The sequence below is a fragment of the Eublepharis macularius genome, chromosome 10 (assembly GCF_028583425.1).
Source record: "Eublepharis macularius isolate TG4126 chromosome 10, MPM_Emac_v1.0, whole genome shotgun sequence".
Classification (NCBI taxonomy): domain Eukaryota; kingdom Metazoa; phylum Chordata; class Lepidosauria; order Squamata; family Eublepharidae; genus Eublepharis; species Eublepharis macularius.
Genome location: NC_072799.1, coordinates 71726884 through 71745919, shown reverse-complemented (window position 1 = coordinate 71745919; position 19036 = coordinate 71726884). Strand labels below are relative to the sequence as shown.

At 42.1% G+C, this 19036-nt stretch overlaps 1 protein-coding gene across 2 annotated transcripts in view; it reads left to right on the top strand.

Moving 5' to 3' along the window:
* Positions 1-3545: 3545 nt before the first annotated feature.
* The window catches only part of VEGFC (vascular endothelial growth factor C), a 64245-nt gene continuing 48754 nt past the window's right edge, over positions 3546-19036 (top strand). For both annotated transcript variants that reach the window (XM_054990189.1, XM_054990188.1), the window contains exon 1: positions 3546-4286. In XM_054990189.1, coding sequence (XP_054846164.1) covers positions 4140-4286 — 147 coding nt within the window. In that variant the 5' untranslated portion in view covers positions 3546-4139. The remainder of the gene's footprint in view (positions 4287-19036) is intronic.

The following is a 19036-nucleotide window of genomic DNA, read 5'->3' as shown; positions in this document are numbered from 1 at the left end:
TCATGTTTCCTTATTTCTTTACCCATCTGACATTTCCTATCAGTAATATGCTTCTGATACGGCTCTATGTCTCAACAACCATTTTCTGTCTTTATGCATTGTACAAAACATGTGGTCCTATCAGGTACGTCTAGACAGTACAGAGGAATGTGCTTGATAGACGTACCTTGTACATTACAATGCAAACATGATTAAGAAGTTGAGACCTGGATTTTAGTAACAGTGCTTCATGATTGCGTTGAGAAAACTGCTCGAAATTATTCAATTTAAGACTCACTTCTGCTAATAACAGAAGTTATAATAGAATGTGCAATGCTTTCTAGAAATGTGTTTATCTAGTTTTACCAAACGCGGAGCCTGTGTTCTTATAAGAACTGGCAGTGCCCTTGTGCACGAGGTTCAGTTACAGGTATACTATTACAATTACTATTACTATTGTTATTTTATAGTCTGCCTTTCTCATTGAAACCCAAGGCAGATTACACAGTGCAAGTGAAATACAATATAATCAACAGATAGAACATTCACTGAGCAAAATACAATAATGGACAACAAGACATTCCGTGAGCAAATATTGTATGGTTTGGTTGCAGAAAATTTGGAAACAAGCAAAAAGCTGAGCAGAGAGAGGAAATATTTCTAAAACAAAGCATAACTAATTAACAACATGGAAACTTCCTAGTAGGAGCATATCTACATCAGCAGATGGTACCCAATAGCATAGTCTATAGTCCCTGTCCCTAGTATGAGCTATTTATGACACAGTCCTATAATCTGGGTAGAAAGCCCCCTTGAATAATTCAGTTTTGCCAAGTTTTCAAAAGTCAGGAGAGTGGGGGCTTTCCTGACTTCCTCAGACAGGCCATTCCATAAGGTGGGAGCTACCACAGAGAAAGCACTTTTATGGGCAGCTGTATTTATTTCACTATATTATGTTTCATTTTATTTCTATTCCACCTTCTCACAATGGGCTCAGGGTGGATTGATTTTGCCCAACTGAAAGGTGGTATCTGCGGAAGGCCCTGTTCAGATGAATGAAGCTGCCATGGGTGAAACATTGGGGGAGAGGCAGTTGCACAGAGAGAAGGGACCAAGGCTGTGAAGGGCTTTGATTGTGATAGACATGACCTTGAATTATGTTCAACATTACTTAACATTTATTTTCTTACAGATTATACTTCTCAATATTTTCAAGAAGAAATTAGTGAAAAGATTGCTTTTAGGTGGGTTGCATGAATTTATTTACTGTATTTATAGTCTGCCAAAGCAGATTACACTGTTTAAGTCAATGATGGTCCATATAAAGATATACGTAATAACAGTGTAGGTTGATACAATCAGTATGAACAAACATCTAATGAGCAATGTACTAGGACTATGATTACCAAAGTCCAAATGATCAAAGCATATTAAACATGATAAACAGTGCAGACACAATGCAGAAAAAATGGTATTACATCAGTAAAAAACAATGAAACAATAGAGTAATATGTGCAGCAGACTGATAATATGACCTCTACACAGCATTATGCCCTGACCTGGAAGGCCCAGGTTAGCCTGATCTCATCAGATCTCAGAAGCTAAACAGGGTTAGCCTTGCTTAGTAATTGCATGTGAGATCTCCAAAGACGACCAGGGTTGCAAAGCCAGGCAATGGCAAACCACCTCTGTTAGTCTCTTGCCATGAGTACCCTACCAGGGGTTGCCATAAGTCAGCTATGACTTGAGGGGACTATCTACCACCCACACGATATTATAATCCACAGTCCCTTTTAGGGTTCCCAGGTGCCGATGGCAGGCAGACTCCTGCGTGCCAGGCACACACTCCCAACAAGCACGCCGAAATCACTTCTGGAGCATTTCCGCGCTTTGTTTGGGGCTGATTTGGGCCCCAGCATGATATCACTTCTGGAAGTGTGTCAACATGCCAGTTTTGGGGTGCGCACATGCAAACCCTCATGCTACGCACAAGGTAAGTTCCAGGTACTCCTCTCTCCCAACAGAAGGTGCTGAATACCTGGCATTCCTAGTCCCTTTCCTTTTTATAAAGCACCTTCTTTAACTATTCTGTTATAGTACAGCCTTATTACCTTTATAGAAAGGCTGGCTTGAACAACTCCGGTTTAAATAGCTTGGCAAATGACAGCAGCGTGGAAGCCCACCTGACCCCCTCAGGCAGGGACACAACTGTTACATACAAGGTGGGAGGGACACAACTGTTACATATAATTTGTCTTTAGTATCTTTGAACTGTAACTATTTAATTATTCATTTTTATTTTAAGGAGTAACATTTTATTCCAGCATAAACTTTGGTGCATGAAATAAGACTTTGAAGAAGTAGTTCTGGTCCATGAAAGTTTATGATGGACTATATGCCACAAAGTCACCAGTTTATTCTCAGAAAGGAGTCTTGTAGCACTTTAAAAACTAACAATTTTCTATACTATTAGAGTTTCTGGTAATATCCAATAATTGGGAGACAGGAAGACTTGTGTCACTGCAGACAAAGATCAAGATAATCCACACTCTGGTAATTCTCCATTACTATGTATAGATGTGAAAGTTGGACAATGATAAAAGTTGATAGGAAGAAAACGGATTGATTCAAAACGTGGTGTTAAGAGTTTTACGGATACCATCTACTACCAAAAAGATCAATAAGTGGGTTTTAGATCAAGCCAAGCATGAATTCTCCCTAGAAGCTAAAATGACTAAATTGAGGCTATTGTACTGTGGTCACATCATGATGAGACTCACTGGAAAAGACAGTAATGCTAGGAAAAGTGGAAGGCAGTAGGAATTGACTCAGTAAAGGAAGCCATAGCCTTTAATGTGCAAGACCTGAGCAAGGCTATCAATGAATGATAGGACATTTTGGAGGTCATTAGTTCATATGATTGCTGTAACTTTGAAGAGACTTGACAGCAGGCACACACTCATATAATCCAGTAAAAATGTTTGCTTTGGAACAAATTCAGAACATGCCACCTGTACACGTGGTCCAAGTCAGCACACGTGTCTCTGGCACTGGCAATCGTGTGAAGGACATAATGTGCCCGTGCCTTGTCTGCGAGCAGTTTACTAGTGCAAGGGGGCTCTTCTTGTAGCTTGGGGACTCTTACGACGAGGCGCCTATTCGGCCGCTCGTGTGGTGGAAGAATTAATCATGGTTGCGAACGAGCACCTCGTTTTCTGGCGTTTCCAAGCGGGGACTTTATCCAAGGAAAGATGTGTTTTTATTCTGGGAGAAATATTCGAGGTGCGCGGCGATCCTCTCCTAGGGTGGCGCCAGCTTCATCCGAGGCGCCCCTCTCCTCACGGCTCCGCGGCGGGAAAGCGCGGGAAGGAAGCGCGGCAGCGGCTCGCGCTCCTCGGGCGGCTCAGCCGGGCGAGGGGGGCAGCCGCAGAGAACCGGCGCGCCTCCCGCCTCCTCCAAGGGCCAGCGGCTACTTGTGGGGGAAAGGAGGGAGGGCGCGATGTGAGGGGGAAGGAGGGGAAGGGGAGGGGACGCGGACGACGACATCGCCCCGGGCGCCCTCCGTCCTTCCCTCCCTTTCCCTTCCCTCGCCAACCACTCGCTGTCTCCGAGGTGCAGGCAGAGGGCGCCTCAGCCATGCCCGCTCCCTGCGGTCGCTGTTGCCGCCGCCGCCGCTCCTGCTCCGCTCCACGCGCTGAAGAGGCTCCCGCTGCCCGGCCCCTGCCGCTGCCCCTGGCAGACGCCCGGGGGAGCCCGGAGGAGGCGAAAGCGCGCCGCTGCCCCTCTCCGGCCCCGCTCCTCGCCGGCATCGCGTCCCCCCAGGGGGGCTGCTGACCGCGGAGGAAGCCTTCTCTCCCCCCCCCCCGCCCCATTGGCTCGGGCACTCCCGCAGCCTCCCTGCGCTCCCGAGGGCGCCCCGCTCGGATGTCCGGTTTCCTGGTGCTTTTCTGTGCTCTTTCACACACCGATTCCTTCTTCACCTGACAGCCCCCGAGTCAACTTGCGGGCGAGCGGAGGGGAGGGCAGGGAGGGACCTGCGGCGCCTCCGTCTCGGGGCAGTTCCTGCCGTGAGTGGCCGGGGCTTGAGGGAGCCCCGCCGCGGCGCCCGCACCGGCCGCCGTCTCCCTCCACCCCGCCCGCCCCGCCGCCCTCTCTGCACAATGCACTTGCTGGGATTCTGCTCTCTGCGTTGCTATCTGGCCGCCGCCGCCGTGATGCTGCTGGGACCCCGCGAGCCGGCCACCGCCGCCGCCTACGAGTCCGGGCAGGGCTACTACGAGGAGGAGCCCGAGCTGGGGGAGGCGAAGGTAAGCGCGCGCCCCCCGCGGATCCCGGGCTGGCCCGCAGGCTCGAGGTGGCGTCCCTCCGCTCCGTCTCCCCGGGCGTCATGTGACTCGATCACTTGATGGGGATTAGTTTCGTTGCACCCCCCCCCTTTAACCCACCCTGTCATAGCTGGGTGATCAAAGTGCGGCAAAAAGGTGGATTTCCCACGAGCACCGTCTGTGCGTGGTCTGGAGAGGTCCAATCCACTCACCTCATTTGGGGGGCCAGGTTAACCAATGCAGAGCTGACTATTGCCTTGTGTGTGCAGCGCAAGATGCTTGCGGCTGACTGTTGCTCTCTGCTGCGGAGGGTGCGTTTGGCTGACTGTTACGCAAGAAGTGTGGGATTTCTGTGGCAATTTTAATTCTGAAACTTTTGACCGTCTGATTTGAGGTTGAAGATCTGTATTCGCCCCTTCTCCTTCTTCTTTAAGTTTAGAGTTGATCTTCCCGGTCCCTACAGTCTTGTCATTACAGTGGGATAAAACAAACGCAATAGGTGACTTCTGACATGCGCAATTAAAACAAGTTTTTCAGCCCCTGAGGATGTGCGGATCAGTAACCGTTGTTATTTCTCTTCTTATCTAATGTTTGCATAGGACTTTAAAGTACTGCAGGGACAGATAAGGGCTTGGAGCTCCGTTGCTTCCCAGGAAATGCACAATCTAGCCTACATGCTGGCAAAGGAGGGACTTGGTCTGGGGAACTGCAGTGTTAGTGGAACATTGGAGGTAGTAGGGTTTCCTAGTTTCTTTATCAAGGGCAACTATGTGGAACTGCCTGTACGGCTGTGTCCTTGAGAGAGGAAAGTGTGTGTTCCTGAAGCTTTCCAGTTTGGTTCTGAAGAGCTGTTGGCTAAAATCTGTGAAAGGGTTTTGAAACGGGTGTGTTTGGCAGCTTAAGTGCAGTGAAGATTCACAAAGTGAAACAATAACATCAGAGTGTGTTTTCATTTTCTTAAGTTGGGCTTTGGTGTTTCTGAAAATAGTCATCGTTTCTAAAGAGCAACATGGTTTTCAGGAAATTAACTTGACCTTTCTGTATGAAAGTGCTGTCCAGAAAATTCTTAGTTGCCAACCACAGGTTCTTGAAGTTAGATTAACAATTTGACTTTAGAATGTAAGTGTAGCAAGATGGTGAGTGAAATACATGAGCCTTAATTTTAATTTAATTTGCTTTCACTTTATAAAAGTTTTTAAAAAGAAGTTTATAAAAGAAGTTTCTGTGCACACTGTAACTAGGTTTTAAGCACAGAATATTTCCATAGGCACCTGGACATTTCAAACTATTGCTGTCAGTTTTAAACTTAACAGCTGATCACTCCACAACACAGAATAAAGATTTGCTTGGTGTTTTTTTTCTGCAGTCCTCATGTGTGTAGACATGCAGCGAGCTTCTCACAAAAGGCTATTTCCCAAACTTGTTGCCTGATTGTAAAAATAGAAAGAACCTGCAGAAACTCTTGTTACTTGTAAGCATGCATGTCAGTTGGCAGAGGCTGAACTTGATTGTTTTAGTTATAATGACTTTCTAAGTAATTTGCTGGGAACGCTACATTCTTACAAAACCTGTTGCAAAATCTGAAGGGTATAAGACAGGGCACATTTTGCAAGCATTTCTTGCAGTTCTGAGGTAATAAATTTGCATCAGCAATGTAGGAACTTGTCTGCCTCACTGTACTCCATACTCTTCTGAAATTCAGAATCTATGTGAAATCCTGGAATAATAAAGCAAAGGAAGTGACATGTATATGAACTAAGAAGGCAGTGGAATAGATCGCATGTTTTTTGTTTAAGATGAAAAATCAGTGTTCTCTGTATGTGTTGGGAGGTATACACACATTCCTTTAGGTGTTTATAGGGCAAATTTTACTACCTTAGCTGACATGCGTGTGAGTAGGTTAACTGATTTTAGTACAACAATTCAAGTAACAACAATTGAAATGATTTTGGCCCTTTTGAATCTGCATATTTGTCCCAGTGTGATGAGAGAAGGCTGAAGGGAAATTCTGAAGGCATTAAAAAAAGGTTAGATAGGTAAACTGTAAGTAATTATTTCAAGGAAAATGTAATTATGCTGCCCACATAAAAGTCATTTTTCTCAGTTCATTTTTTTAAAAATTACTGCTTCAGGACTTTGTGTGTTTATTGAAATCATGCTCTCCTTATTACCTTTTCCTCATGCCATATTTTTAGTTGTTAAAATAAAAAGGGATATGTGTAACCATATAACCTGCCTTGTGTAGCATTTAGAGCATTGGATTAGGCCGATGGAGACATGGGGTCACTATGAAAATCACTGGATATCCTGTACAGTTACACTCTCAGCCTAATCTACTCTCAAGGGTTATCGTGACCATGTATGCTGTCCTGAGCTCCTTGGAGGAAGACCAAAATTAACAGTGAAATCCTAAACAGAGTTACTCCAGTCTAAGCTCATTAATTTCAATAGGCTTAGAGTGGCATAACTCTGTTTAGGATTTCACTGCAAATGTACTAATTAAATAAAACCTTCTCATATTATACCTTCTATACATTTAATAGCAAGTAGTTTATTCCCATTGGTGTAAATATATTGGCTATCAGAACTTAGCTATTGCTGAAGCTGGAGAAGCATCCTGGGTGGTATCAAAGTTGCAGCTTCTTTAATATAGAAATGGAATTTAGTAGATCTGCTTTCTTAAACATTAAACTATTCATTGCAATTAAAAGTTTAAGCCAACCAATTTTTCTACTGTTGAAAAAGGAGGATGGGGACCCCTTTGACCAGCAAAAAGGCTGTGGTGGGGCTCGTGGGATCTGCATAAACAAAAGCCATGTAGGACAGCAGTTGGAGGAGAATTGGGTGGGACTGAGGAAAGAAGCTGCCTGGACCAGCTCTCTGTTTTGCATAATAATAGTAGTTTTCAGGTATCACCGTCTAACACTCTAACCACTATACCATATTTTTCAAAAGCCATTCTCCGAAGCTGCTGTTTTGCTTGGGAAACCAAGTTTGGTAAACCAGCTTGGCTCCCTGGACCCAACTCATTAAAAGCCTGAAGTTGTAGCTTGGCTGCGAGAAACAAGAGCCAGCATTGTATAGTAGTTAGAGTGTCAGACTAGGATCTTGGAGGACCTGATTGGAATCCCCACTCTGCCATGGAAGGTTGCTGGGTGTCCTTGCACCAGTTGCACATTCTTAGCCTAAAGTACCTTACAGGGTTGTTGTGAGGATAAAATAGAGGAGAGGAGACTAATGTAAGCCAGCTGGATCTCCATTGAGGAGAAAAGTGGGTGTGAATGAAATAAATAAATCCCAAAGAGAAGGATGAATAAAAATCTTACTAGCAATTTCTTACTAGTTAAAATGTATCTCTTTTAAAACCTTGAGACAGTACCTTATAGAGGAGGTGCTCGGAATAGCAGAGTTTAAAAAGAGCAGAAACTATTTGTTATCTCTTCTGAATGGTATCTCCAAATTCCATAGGGCAATATCTCATCAGGTTAGAAAACAACATATTTAGTTTTTATTTATTTCTTATACTTCCATCTTGTACTGGTGTCCCATCCTGGGACTGGTTGGGTCACTGCCTGTTTGACTTCAATAATGCAGTTACCTCAGGATTAGAGGTGGGCAAGAACTGAAATACGAACCAAAATTCATCACGAACTGGGCCGGTTCGTGATTTGCGAACTGGTGATTAATCAGAGCCCATTTCTGACAAACCACCACAAACTTTAGGCCGCTTCATTTGATTCGTTTTTCGGTTAGTCACTGCAGACAGCCAGGTGCCGATCAGTCAGTTTGCTAGGCAACGGCAAGATGGGCTTTCTGCTGCCCTGGAAGTGACGCTTTCACAAACTGATTAATCAGTTTCCTAGGCAATAGCAGGATGGGCTTTCTGCTGCCCCGGAAGTGACATTTTCACAAACTAAACAAACCGGTTTGCGAAGCGGGGCATGTTCGTGAAAGTTCATGGTTCATGAAACATGACGAACTACAAATTGCCAGTTAGGTATTTTCCCAGTTCGTGCCCACTTCTACTCAGGACCATTCACCAAACCATTCTTTTACACCCTCTGTTGCTCGGTTCCTTTGAAGAGAGTTGCTTCCTGAGACACAGCCCATTTATTATAGTATCTATTAAAGAAAGTTTCATCCAGCTATTATTCTGCATTAGGGCTGGGGCAGGACTCATGAAGCTGTAGATGGTTGATAGTTTTAGTTCTGCTTTTCTTCTCAACCTCAGTCTTGAGGTTTGAGGTTTGTGTATCCAATGTTTGAATAGTGTGTGAAGAGCAGAGGTTGAAGGTAGGGTTGCCAGCCTCCAGGTGGTGGCTGGAGATCTCCCGGAATTACAACTGGTCTCCAGTCCGCAGAGATCAGGTCACCTGGAGAAAAGGGCTACTTTTGGGGGTGGACTCTTTGGAATTATGCCATGCTGAGGTCCTTTCCCTCCCCAAACCCCACTTTCTCCAGGTTTCTCCAGGTTTCACCCACCAGATCTCCAGGAATTTCCCAACATGGAGCTGGCAACCCTAGTTGAAGGCCAAACTACACATTTGGGTTTTTGAATTGGGTCTGGATTTCCCAGACCCGACTTGGTCCCCAACAGCTGGGAAATAGCTTTTAAAAATAAAGGACCTATACGTGCTCAGAACACAGGAGGGGGGGACTCCTGTCTTTTCCTGGGCCTTTTTCTCCACACCAAAATAGCACCGGGAGGGGGGGAAATTACCCATTACTGCTGCATGTGGAGTATCCTATGCACATCGAACTGCATAAACAGGGAAATAACCCCTCCCACCAGCACTGTTTGGGTGCATGAAAACACTGGGGGAGGGGAAGGCCCTTTCCTCTTCCTGTGGCAATCTACTGAACCCATTTGAGCTTTATTTTTAAAAGCCATTCCCTACACCTGCTGTGTTGCTGTGGAAACACGAGTTGGGTCTGGGGAAACTGAACCCAACTTGTTAAATACCTGAATTTGTAGTTTGGCTCTGAGAAACGAGCAACTGATGAACTTGTACAGCACACTGATACTAAAATCTAATTTTGTTTTTATTAAACAATGATTATATTTAATATAACTGGATTAATATTAAAGTTTAGAAATCACTAAAATATATGTTTACTTAAAAAAATTGGAGCCAATGTGGCAGTGGCAGATTTGATTTGGAAATGCAGATCGGATCCAGTGTTATGGAATCAGCTTCCTGGTTTTAAAAGCAGGATTTAGAGATTTTAAGCACTGAATCACCAGCCTTGATTTACCTCCTACTGTCTTTGTTTCTATAGGCATCATTCTTTCAGCTGGACTAAGTCTTGAAAAGACTAAGTCTGGGAGAAAAAATATTTGTATACTCCTTTTAATTCAGAATCCACCCTTGTTTTATAGTATATCTGATCGGGGCAGATCTACGTTAAAAAGCATAGATTGTCGCATGTAGTTCTGCCTTAATTCACTCTACAAATTGTACCTATTTTTCTTATTTTGCTGTTTTGGAGATTTTATTAGGCTAGAATTACAATCCTCTACACAGTTTCTGGGAATTAAATCTCTTTCATATCAGTGGGACTTATTTTTGAGGAAACATTCCCAACAGCATGCTGAATTTTACCTATATTTATACATTATTTATGTTAATTATATATGCCTTAATAACAGTGAAGTTCCATAACAATGAGGAAAAACTGATACTTCACAGTTAATTACAAAGTTATACAACTAGAATTGGTAACACATTTAAACAAAAGCAGCAGTTTATAATTTTTAAAGGTCATTTTGAAGCAGATAAACATTAACTTAATTTAACATCAGGTAAAAAGTGGTTATTAAATTAGAAAACAAAACTAAAACTAATTGCATGTGCTCAGAGAAAACCTCAAAAGAAAATCACTAAAAGCCTGGGAGCATAAAAATGTTTCACCTGGTCCTAACATGGAAGTACCAGGTGAATAGTTACTGGGAGGAAGTTTCATAGATATGAAAAGCCTTTGACACATCTCACCTCAAAACATGTGGCTCTCTGATACAGGTTAAAACATGCAGGCAAGTGTGGTTATAGTAGTTAGGATGTCAGCCAGACTCAGAACAGGAAACCCAGGGTCAAGACCCCACTTGGCCAAGGGACTCGCTGGGTGACCGTGGGCCAGCCTTTCTCTTTTAGGGTATATCTGCATGTTACAGAGTCTTTGGATCGGGTCGATGTCACCATGAGAACTTTCTATCAGACTTGCACCCCTCTTTGAAACTCGGTTCCAGGCCCACAGGGGCCAAATTTTGTTGCACAAGAAGACAAGTACTTACACCTTTCCATAATGCCATTTCCAGCCAGAAATGGCCTTGGGGGTGCTATTTGCCCCATTGGTGCTCCTCTTATGTGGATGGAGTATACTGTGGTTTCCTCAAGGGGCAAATAACACCCCCAGGCTGTTTCGGGCTAGTAAAATTGCATGAGACCTCACCTCATGTGCCGTAATTACAGCTGGGCTCCCGTGTGTCTAGAACTAGTGTTCCAAGCAGAATCAGGCGCCAATCAAAGACTTTGTAAAGTGTGGTTAGACGTTTAGTCTGCTCTTCCTCACAGGGATGCTGTATTGATGAACTACAGGAGGAGAGAATAATGTACATCACTGTGAGACTCTGGAAGTAGAGCAAAATTAAAATAAATAATTAAAAGGCAAGAAGGCGGCAAAGGTTAAAGTACACAAGCCGACATCATTTAGGAGTTAAAAGTACTCCCTGGTGCTTCAGACTGTGCTCGGAAATAAAGCAGCAGTCCGCATCGGTCCTGCAGGACTTGTGAGATGAGTTTTCGACCCAGTGTATCAGTCAGCAAGGAATCGTGCTACTCCATTCTCTACTCATTGAAGTTCGCTGGCAGTCTTCCGTGGCAGGCCCATGCAGTATGCACTGCAGTGATTAAGTCTGAGTATGATCAGAGCTCCTTTCACCATAGATGAGACTTATATGTCCATCTGGAGCAACTGATTTAGCTGCAAACCGTATCTTTTAAACAGGTGCTGCCCAACCCAAAAAATAGCACTCATTGGTGCTTGCTGGCCAGTGGTGTGTCAGGAGTCAATTTATACCTATTCAGAATGTCTGCTGTCTTACTTGCTGAAAAGGAAAAGTGTCAGCAGTGTACTAATGACACCAAATCCTCACATGACCTCTCTCAGTGATTTCATGCAACTGTTGAGCAGACGGGGTACAGGATAGAACTGTGCAGGGCCCTATGAGACTTTTGCTCAAGTATTAGTCCTCTGGCACCTTTTGCTATCAGCCAGACAGATGAAATCTGACCCACTTGAGCATGGTGTTCAATACTCATCTTGAGCAACAAGTCCAAGTTCTCCAAGGTCTTACAGTCAACTTTTTGAGCATAACGGGGGTTGTCAGGTTCTCTTTCGAAGGAAAGACAAAACATTATTTCTTTTCCACAGCAGTGTAAGTTTATCTCTCCGTTGCTTAAACAACAGAGTCAACCATTGTTGTTATATGTGTTTTTATTCTGTAAGCTGTTTTAAGAACTCACAGTTGGGCTATACATTGGAGGGAAAATCATCTGCCATTAAAACCCTAAAATCGTGCATCCTTGTAGAAGGAGGGAAACATTATATTTTCATTTAAAGTGCAGTTACAGTTAATAGGCCTTATCCTTCCTTCTTCCTGGAATGATATCTGTGGACACCCTTGCTTATGGGGTTGAGAATTATTAGGCTATTTTGTTCTTGTGTAGTATAAAAAGTAAATTAATAAACTGTGGGAAAGAAACTACCAAGTTCCGTTTATTTCTGACACTCTTTAGATAATGTATTTTATCTCTGATTATCTTTATGACAGCATGATGATATATTGTAGTGCAAACAGTGCAGTAGGATCTAGGATGGAAGCTTCATACTCAACCAAATTTCCATTAAAACTTTATGAAGCAAAACAATATGGGTATTTTAATTTGACTTCTTGATCCTTTTAATTAAAATATCATTTGCAAGCCTGAATGTGTGATTCTTATGACTGATGCCATGGCTGTCGGTTTCAGAGGAAGGTTAAAAAGTCTAAGGTATTCCAATTTAACTGAAGCTCAGGATATATTTTTTTTTTACTTAATTCATCTTTTTTGTTTTCTTAATCACTACAGCCATTGATATGGAATGTGTACGTCATCTAGTCCAACAGTGGCCTACATTGGTAAAATTAACCGACCTCCTCAATTCATTTTGTTGTAATTGTTTTGTTACCCATTGAAATCCCTCCGGATTACAGTCTTCTTATCAGCTTCCTGAGCAAGTTCATAGTTCATGGACAATTAATATTTTTATGTTAATGGTCTGCAATTATAGAGTGCCAATTTACAGAGTGTGCTATAGAGTTTCAGACTAGGATCTGGGAGACTCAGGTTTGAATAACCACTCTGCTATGGAAGCTCATTGAGTGACCGTAAGGCCAGTTACACATTCTTAGCCTAACTTACCTCAAAGGATTGTTGTGAGGATCAAATGCAGGAGTGGGAAATTATGTAAGCTGCTTTGCGTCCCAATTGTGGAGAACAGCTGATATAAATAAATGAAATAATGTAGCTTAAAGATGGCGGGGGGGGGCAGATTAAAAGGTAGGTTGGTTGATAGGTGCAAAGGGGAGAAGGAAGCAGGGAAAAGTTACCAGACTAAGTAAAAGTGAAAAAAATTGAGGGGGGTGGAATGTAGATTAAAGTGAAGCGTCCCCCTACAAAACCTTGCTGGTTCTCTATCTCACAACTGAGCCTGGCCTGTCAGCTGGCACTGTGCACCTGAGCCATAATCTTCGAAGGTAGAGGCTACCAGGTGGGAGGGAAGGAAGAAAGCTGAAGTGGGGTGGGGAGCAGAAGAAGATGAGTTGGCTGGTGGATGAGAAACAGGAAAAGGGGGAGAGACTGTGAAGGGAAAGAAGGGGGAAACGAGATGCTCCTATAAGTCCTTGTGGGTCCTCCATTTGTGTATAGTATATAATTTATATTCTGCTGTTCTCCCAAGTGGAGACCCAAAGTATAGAGAGGAAAACTACAACACAAGAAACAAGAGAGGGAGGGGAAGCTTCTACATGCCAAGCAGGTCTTGTCTCTGCTAGCTGATCTTCTTCCCATCACTAGGCTCTCACACACAGGCTAAGAGGCAAAGGAAAAGAGCCCTTTGGCTTGTGACTGTGGGCATGCCCCGTCCTTAAATATTTGTGTGTGAAAAGGAGAGCTGATTTGTTGAGATGTTACTCGTTGCGGGATCTTCCCTGCTTTCCTTCCTTCATTTTTGTTCAAGTTTCAAATCCAGCTGCTCACTTGTTTCCTTTCTGTCAGCTTTGCCAATAAAATTCGTGGCCACTTTTTAGCGTCAACATATTTAGCATGCATTTATATGCCACTTCATCTTTGATGAAGGTGATGATGATGATATACAGCACCATCTGTCCATGTCGCTTTACAGAGCATCGTAGGTTTAAATAAATAATGCTTCAGCCCCTGTCCCCAAGTATCTTACAATTTAGAACAGATAAAGGAAAGGCAGAATTAGTCAGGAGTTCAGAAGGATCTTAAAAACTAACATTTATGTCAGCATGAGCTTTCATGAGTCAGAGCTCATTTCCTTAGATTTCTGTTCTGTACGGTTAAGTGCCACACTTTCCGTGTTGCTAATTCCAGAGAGACTGCAGTGTTAGTTTGTTACAGAAAAATTGTTCATTAGTCCGGTAGCACCTTAAAGACTAAAAAAATGGAAATACAGATCTCTTTGGGTCCTTTTCTTAGAGCTTGGAACTGCCTTTTCTATTTAAACATATCCAAGTTGCCACAAGTCTAGCAGCTGTTAACAGTTTGGCCTCAAACACCTTCCTTGTCTATACTGGCTAGTCTACTATAACCATGCTTTCTATCTAATATTCTTTTGCCAGAGGAGTGCCCCCTGGTGGCTAATGAAGCCATGGTGCCTGCATCTTCGGACAATTCTAATTACAGTTATTTGGGGAAATAAATTCCCTGCAGCTAAACACATACGTAGAATCATACAAGTGTGTACATGCATCTCTAAGTATTTATATACAAATGTCTCAGAACTGGATGGTAGAGTAGATGGATCTATGGTTGAATCCAGCAGACCTGCTCTTAAATATAGCTGTTAGAGAGGGGTATGCACTTTTAAAAAAAAATTGTTTTATTCTATATTTGTGATTGCACAAATATTTTGCAACAAGTAAAAGAAAAGTGGAAAACTGCTTCATAACCCCAGACACCTCTGTACATATTTCAGAATGAAATTCCCTGTAGGTTTTTGGCTAAAATATTCTGCAGATATTTTGGCTTTATCCTTTACTTGTGTTGTAATGTAGCTTTTTAACCCATTTCATCATTCCGGAATGTTTTAAATTTGGAACAGTTACAAGAGAAGTTGCTTTTTGGTTCTAAAGTGGAACCTGTATGACCTGAAACTATTCAGATTATTACTTTTATTGGGCTAGTGGTGTTGATAGAATATGGTTAGCAGGCTCTGCTCCACTGAAGTCTGCTTTCCTGGCCAGGATGAGGCAGAACAGTCTGCAAAGTAGCAACAGGCAATCCTGGCTTTCTCTGTAAACTGTCCAGATTTTAGAAAACAGCAAGCACAGACATCAAGTTCTAAGGTTACCTGCATAGAATGGCACAGCAAAGTGCAATGTTGGCTGCTAATAACTTTAAGAGCTTAGAATAGTGGTGTTGACATTGAGGAAAGATCGCAGCCTAGCAGGCAGAATGAGTCAATGGCAGTGATCAGAAAAAATAGGAAAAGCAGCCCAGGTGTAGGATGCTGAAGCAGGTGACTGCTCCCCCCATGTTTGAATGGGTGTTCTGTAGTTATTTTCCTTCTACCAGCTTAGGCAGTTTGTTTCGGAGCTTATATGGTTTTACCAGGGAAAACCAACCAATATAAAATTAATTACATATTTGGTTATTGCAACTCGTGTTTGCTGCATCATGCCAGGAACTTAAAATTTGGTCAACCCCCCCCTCCCCCAAACACCAGTCTTATCCTGGTAGAGAATATTGGGTTTTGGGTTGTTTTTGTATTGTAGGTCTGCCCATTTTGTATTCAGTCACTGTGCTAAACTCAACCCACCAGCTATTTGCCAATTAATTTGCAAATTCTGTGATAGTTAGAAAAGGTAGTTCAGAAGAACAGAAACCAATTTAATGTGTTATTTGTTTGTTTTATTTAGAGAATATGTATGTTGTCTCTGCAGGTGAAATGTTTGCTAAAGGCCTTAAATAGTAGAGGGTATCGTAGTTTTTGGAATCAATGGATTGGGTCCTGCTATGTGATACTGGAAGAGACATTATACTTAATACAGTTCCATTTGTTTGTTCAATTTGGATGTGTGATATGATTTGATCAAAGAAAGCCTTTATCAAAGGCAGGAGTTGTAAAATATATCTTACACCATTTCTTCTGCATGCAGAAACACAAGGTGGGATACAATCAAACTGAGTGCAAGGGCTATGTGTGGTGACTTGTATTTATAGTCACTACTGTGGGAGTGGAAATGTTCTGTGAGATCCAACTCATGTCTTTGCTGTCCCATGGTCACTTTGTCCCATGTATTCCTCTGCTTGATGCTCAACTACACAGCTGGTTCTAAGAATAAAGAAGAGGAGGTAGAGTATTTCAGGTTTCACATCTTGGAAACATGTTCAAATGGATGTGCAAATGGCTTCACAGCTGGATTCTTCATCTATCCCATAATGCAAATTTCATTTGTGGTTTAGTTGTGATTACAACAGCGCAAAAATAAATAGAATCCCTTCATCTCAAGGTGTTGCTGCTGCTGCAATATGGGTTTCTGAATTAAGATCTTGCCTACTTTTGGCCCAGATGTTCAGTATAAATGCAACTTGTTTTATGATGACTACGTTCCTTTGTATTACATCGTAAACATTTTTGTCAGTTAACAGTTTATACTCGGTAACTAGTGTTGTCTAAAACAACTGAATTATGGTCCTGACAGGCAGTTCCACCGTTTGATAGACATATCACCTCTTTCTAGAGTAATGATATTTCCAAATGAATGTAAAGCCTATAGAACTTCTCTCAATTGCACTTTAACATAACACAGCTATTTGTGATTGTTACTAATATACTAATGTACTAATTGATTAAACAGGAGTTTGCCTATGAAAATGCATGCTACCATAACCTGATAGTAATTAGTCCTTTTTCTCAATAGAAAATTTGAGAGGAATTTGTGTTTAATTTATTTTGTTAACAAGCATTTTTCATAATTTGGCCTTTCCTTTTCCAAATCAGCAGTTCAGTAGTTCTCTTGAATTGCCAGAATATACTGAGATTTCCAGTCAATAAGCAACAGACTCTTGACAATCAAAGCTGCTTGAGATAGAAATGGTTTCTGCCCTTCTATACTTCAACTGATATGTAATTTACAGTGCCGGAATATGAAGGTGCAGGTATTTCCAAGGGTTGTATTAATGAATATAGCAACATACATTCATAATGGAATAGTTACCTTACAATTCCCAGTCGTAAGGGTCACTTGTATTCAGGGCTTTTTTTCAGCAGGAACGCAGTGGAACGGAGTTCCGGCACCTCTTAAAAATGATCACATGGCCGGGAGCCCCGCCCCTGATCTCCAGACAGAGGGGAGTTTAGACTCCCCTCTGTCTGAAGATCAGGGGGCGGGGCCCACGGCCATGTGACCATTTTTGCAGAGAGCAATTTAAACTTTAAAAAACTCCCCCCTTATTCCAGCTGACCCAAAGTTACATCATTGTGTGGTCTTGAGTTCCACCACCTCTTTTCCCAGAAAAAAAGCCCTGCTTGTATTATGGGTAGAATAAAGAATGGCATCTTATAAAATATTAAGGGCAGAACTATATATTTCTGTTTCTCCTTACTGTAAAGATACTGGTTGGACTTCATGTGTAATGCTGTGTCTTGTTATAAGGATACTTTTTTTAAAGCAGTGTGAATTCATACTGAACGAAAGAGAATGTGACTGTGGCACCTTCACTACCAAGAGTTCATTATGGTAGGCTTGAGGTAGACAGTGTGCTTTACCCAAGAAAATAGCTCTGACTTCTCACATACACATCTATGCAATCCCTCTTTCTCTCACTGACACACATATGCATAAATACATGTATTTTCTGAGTGTACCCCAGACATTTAAATGTGTACATGTAATCTTTATTACCATTGTCTGATCCAGATTTCCAAAGAGTAGCTGTAAAAATGAAACTGTTTATGAGTATGGAAGGAGGAAGGAAGAACTCACTTTTGTGTTTGCTTTGGTGGGGGGCGGGGGAGGTGTCTAAATCTTAACACAGCCCATTTCCATTCAATTAAAAGTGAAATTATTTTTGCCATACATCTTTCCACATCTCAGGATGTAGCATTGCTATCTGAAGAACCAAAATCAGGGATACATTGTAATAATGTAAGAAAATTATGTTTTAAATGAATCAGAACAAAATAGGGTGGGGACCACTACAGAGAATGCATGTGTGTGTGCAGCTGTTGATTTTACCCATATGCAAGGTAGCATTCACAGAAGGCCCTGTTAAGATGAGCAAAGCTGCCATTGGAACGTAGGTAGAGATGCAGTCCCGTCAATATGCTAGACTAAGGCTAGGAAGAGCTTTGTATGTGATAACCAAAACTTTGAATTGAGCCTGGTAGCTGATAGGCAGCCAGTGGAGTGACTGGAGACTGGGAATCATATTCATGCTCCTCCTAGCTCTCAATAATAAACAAGCTACAGCATTCTGCACCAACTGGAGTGTCCAAGTTAACTTAGAGGGGAGACTTGTGTACACTACATTACAGTAACCAAGTCTTGACTTTCCCAGAATTTATTCTTCCTATAATATATTAAAGGTTCTTTTTGCTGTTGTGCATCTCATCTTTTCCATGATTTTGCTGTGTTTCTAAAACAATATATAAGGAGTAGTTTAATCAAAAAAAGAACAGGTGGCAAACCTGGTGGGATGGTATGTACCATTCAAGACATATAATGGCTCTAAATTCCTTATGCTTTCAGCATTCGGATAGATCTTAACAAGCAAATTCAGTACTTGAAATCATTTAATAATGCATAATAGCTGTGCAAAACAAAAAGTCTTAATTACTCACATTTAAACTTGGATAGGTGGCCTGGAGATCTGCCAGAATTACAGCTGATCTCCAGATGACAAAAATCAGTTCCCCTGGGGAAAAAAATGGCTGCTTTGGAGCATGGAATCTATGGCATTATACCCTGCCGAGGTTCCTCCCCTCCGCAAATCCTTCCTTCCCCAGGCTCCATCCCCCAAATCTCCAGGAATTTCCCAACCCACAGTTGGCAACCCTAGCTGTCACAGTTTTCAGAGCAGAAATACACGAAACCTAAACCTAACAAAAGAGTCAGCTTAGCAGGCTGAATATAGAGTGACCTCATTGCTTCCAGATATGAGATGAAATGTCTGGAATTTTAATGTAGATTTCTGTCATATGATAGAACCCAGCTTTGTCACAGGGAAGATAAATTTAGAGATAAACATGTGTGATATTTATTGTTGCTATTTATTAATTATGGAATTTGATCGTTTACTAAGCATAAATTATGTTTAAAATAATTTGAGAGAAATTTTGCACGTCATGGATGTAGCCATTCTTGGCCATCACCTAATTAAAAAAAAACTTGTATGTTTTCAAATGAAATCATTGTATGAAATGTGATGGTCTTACATGTT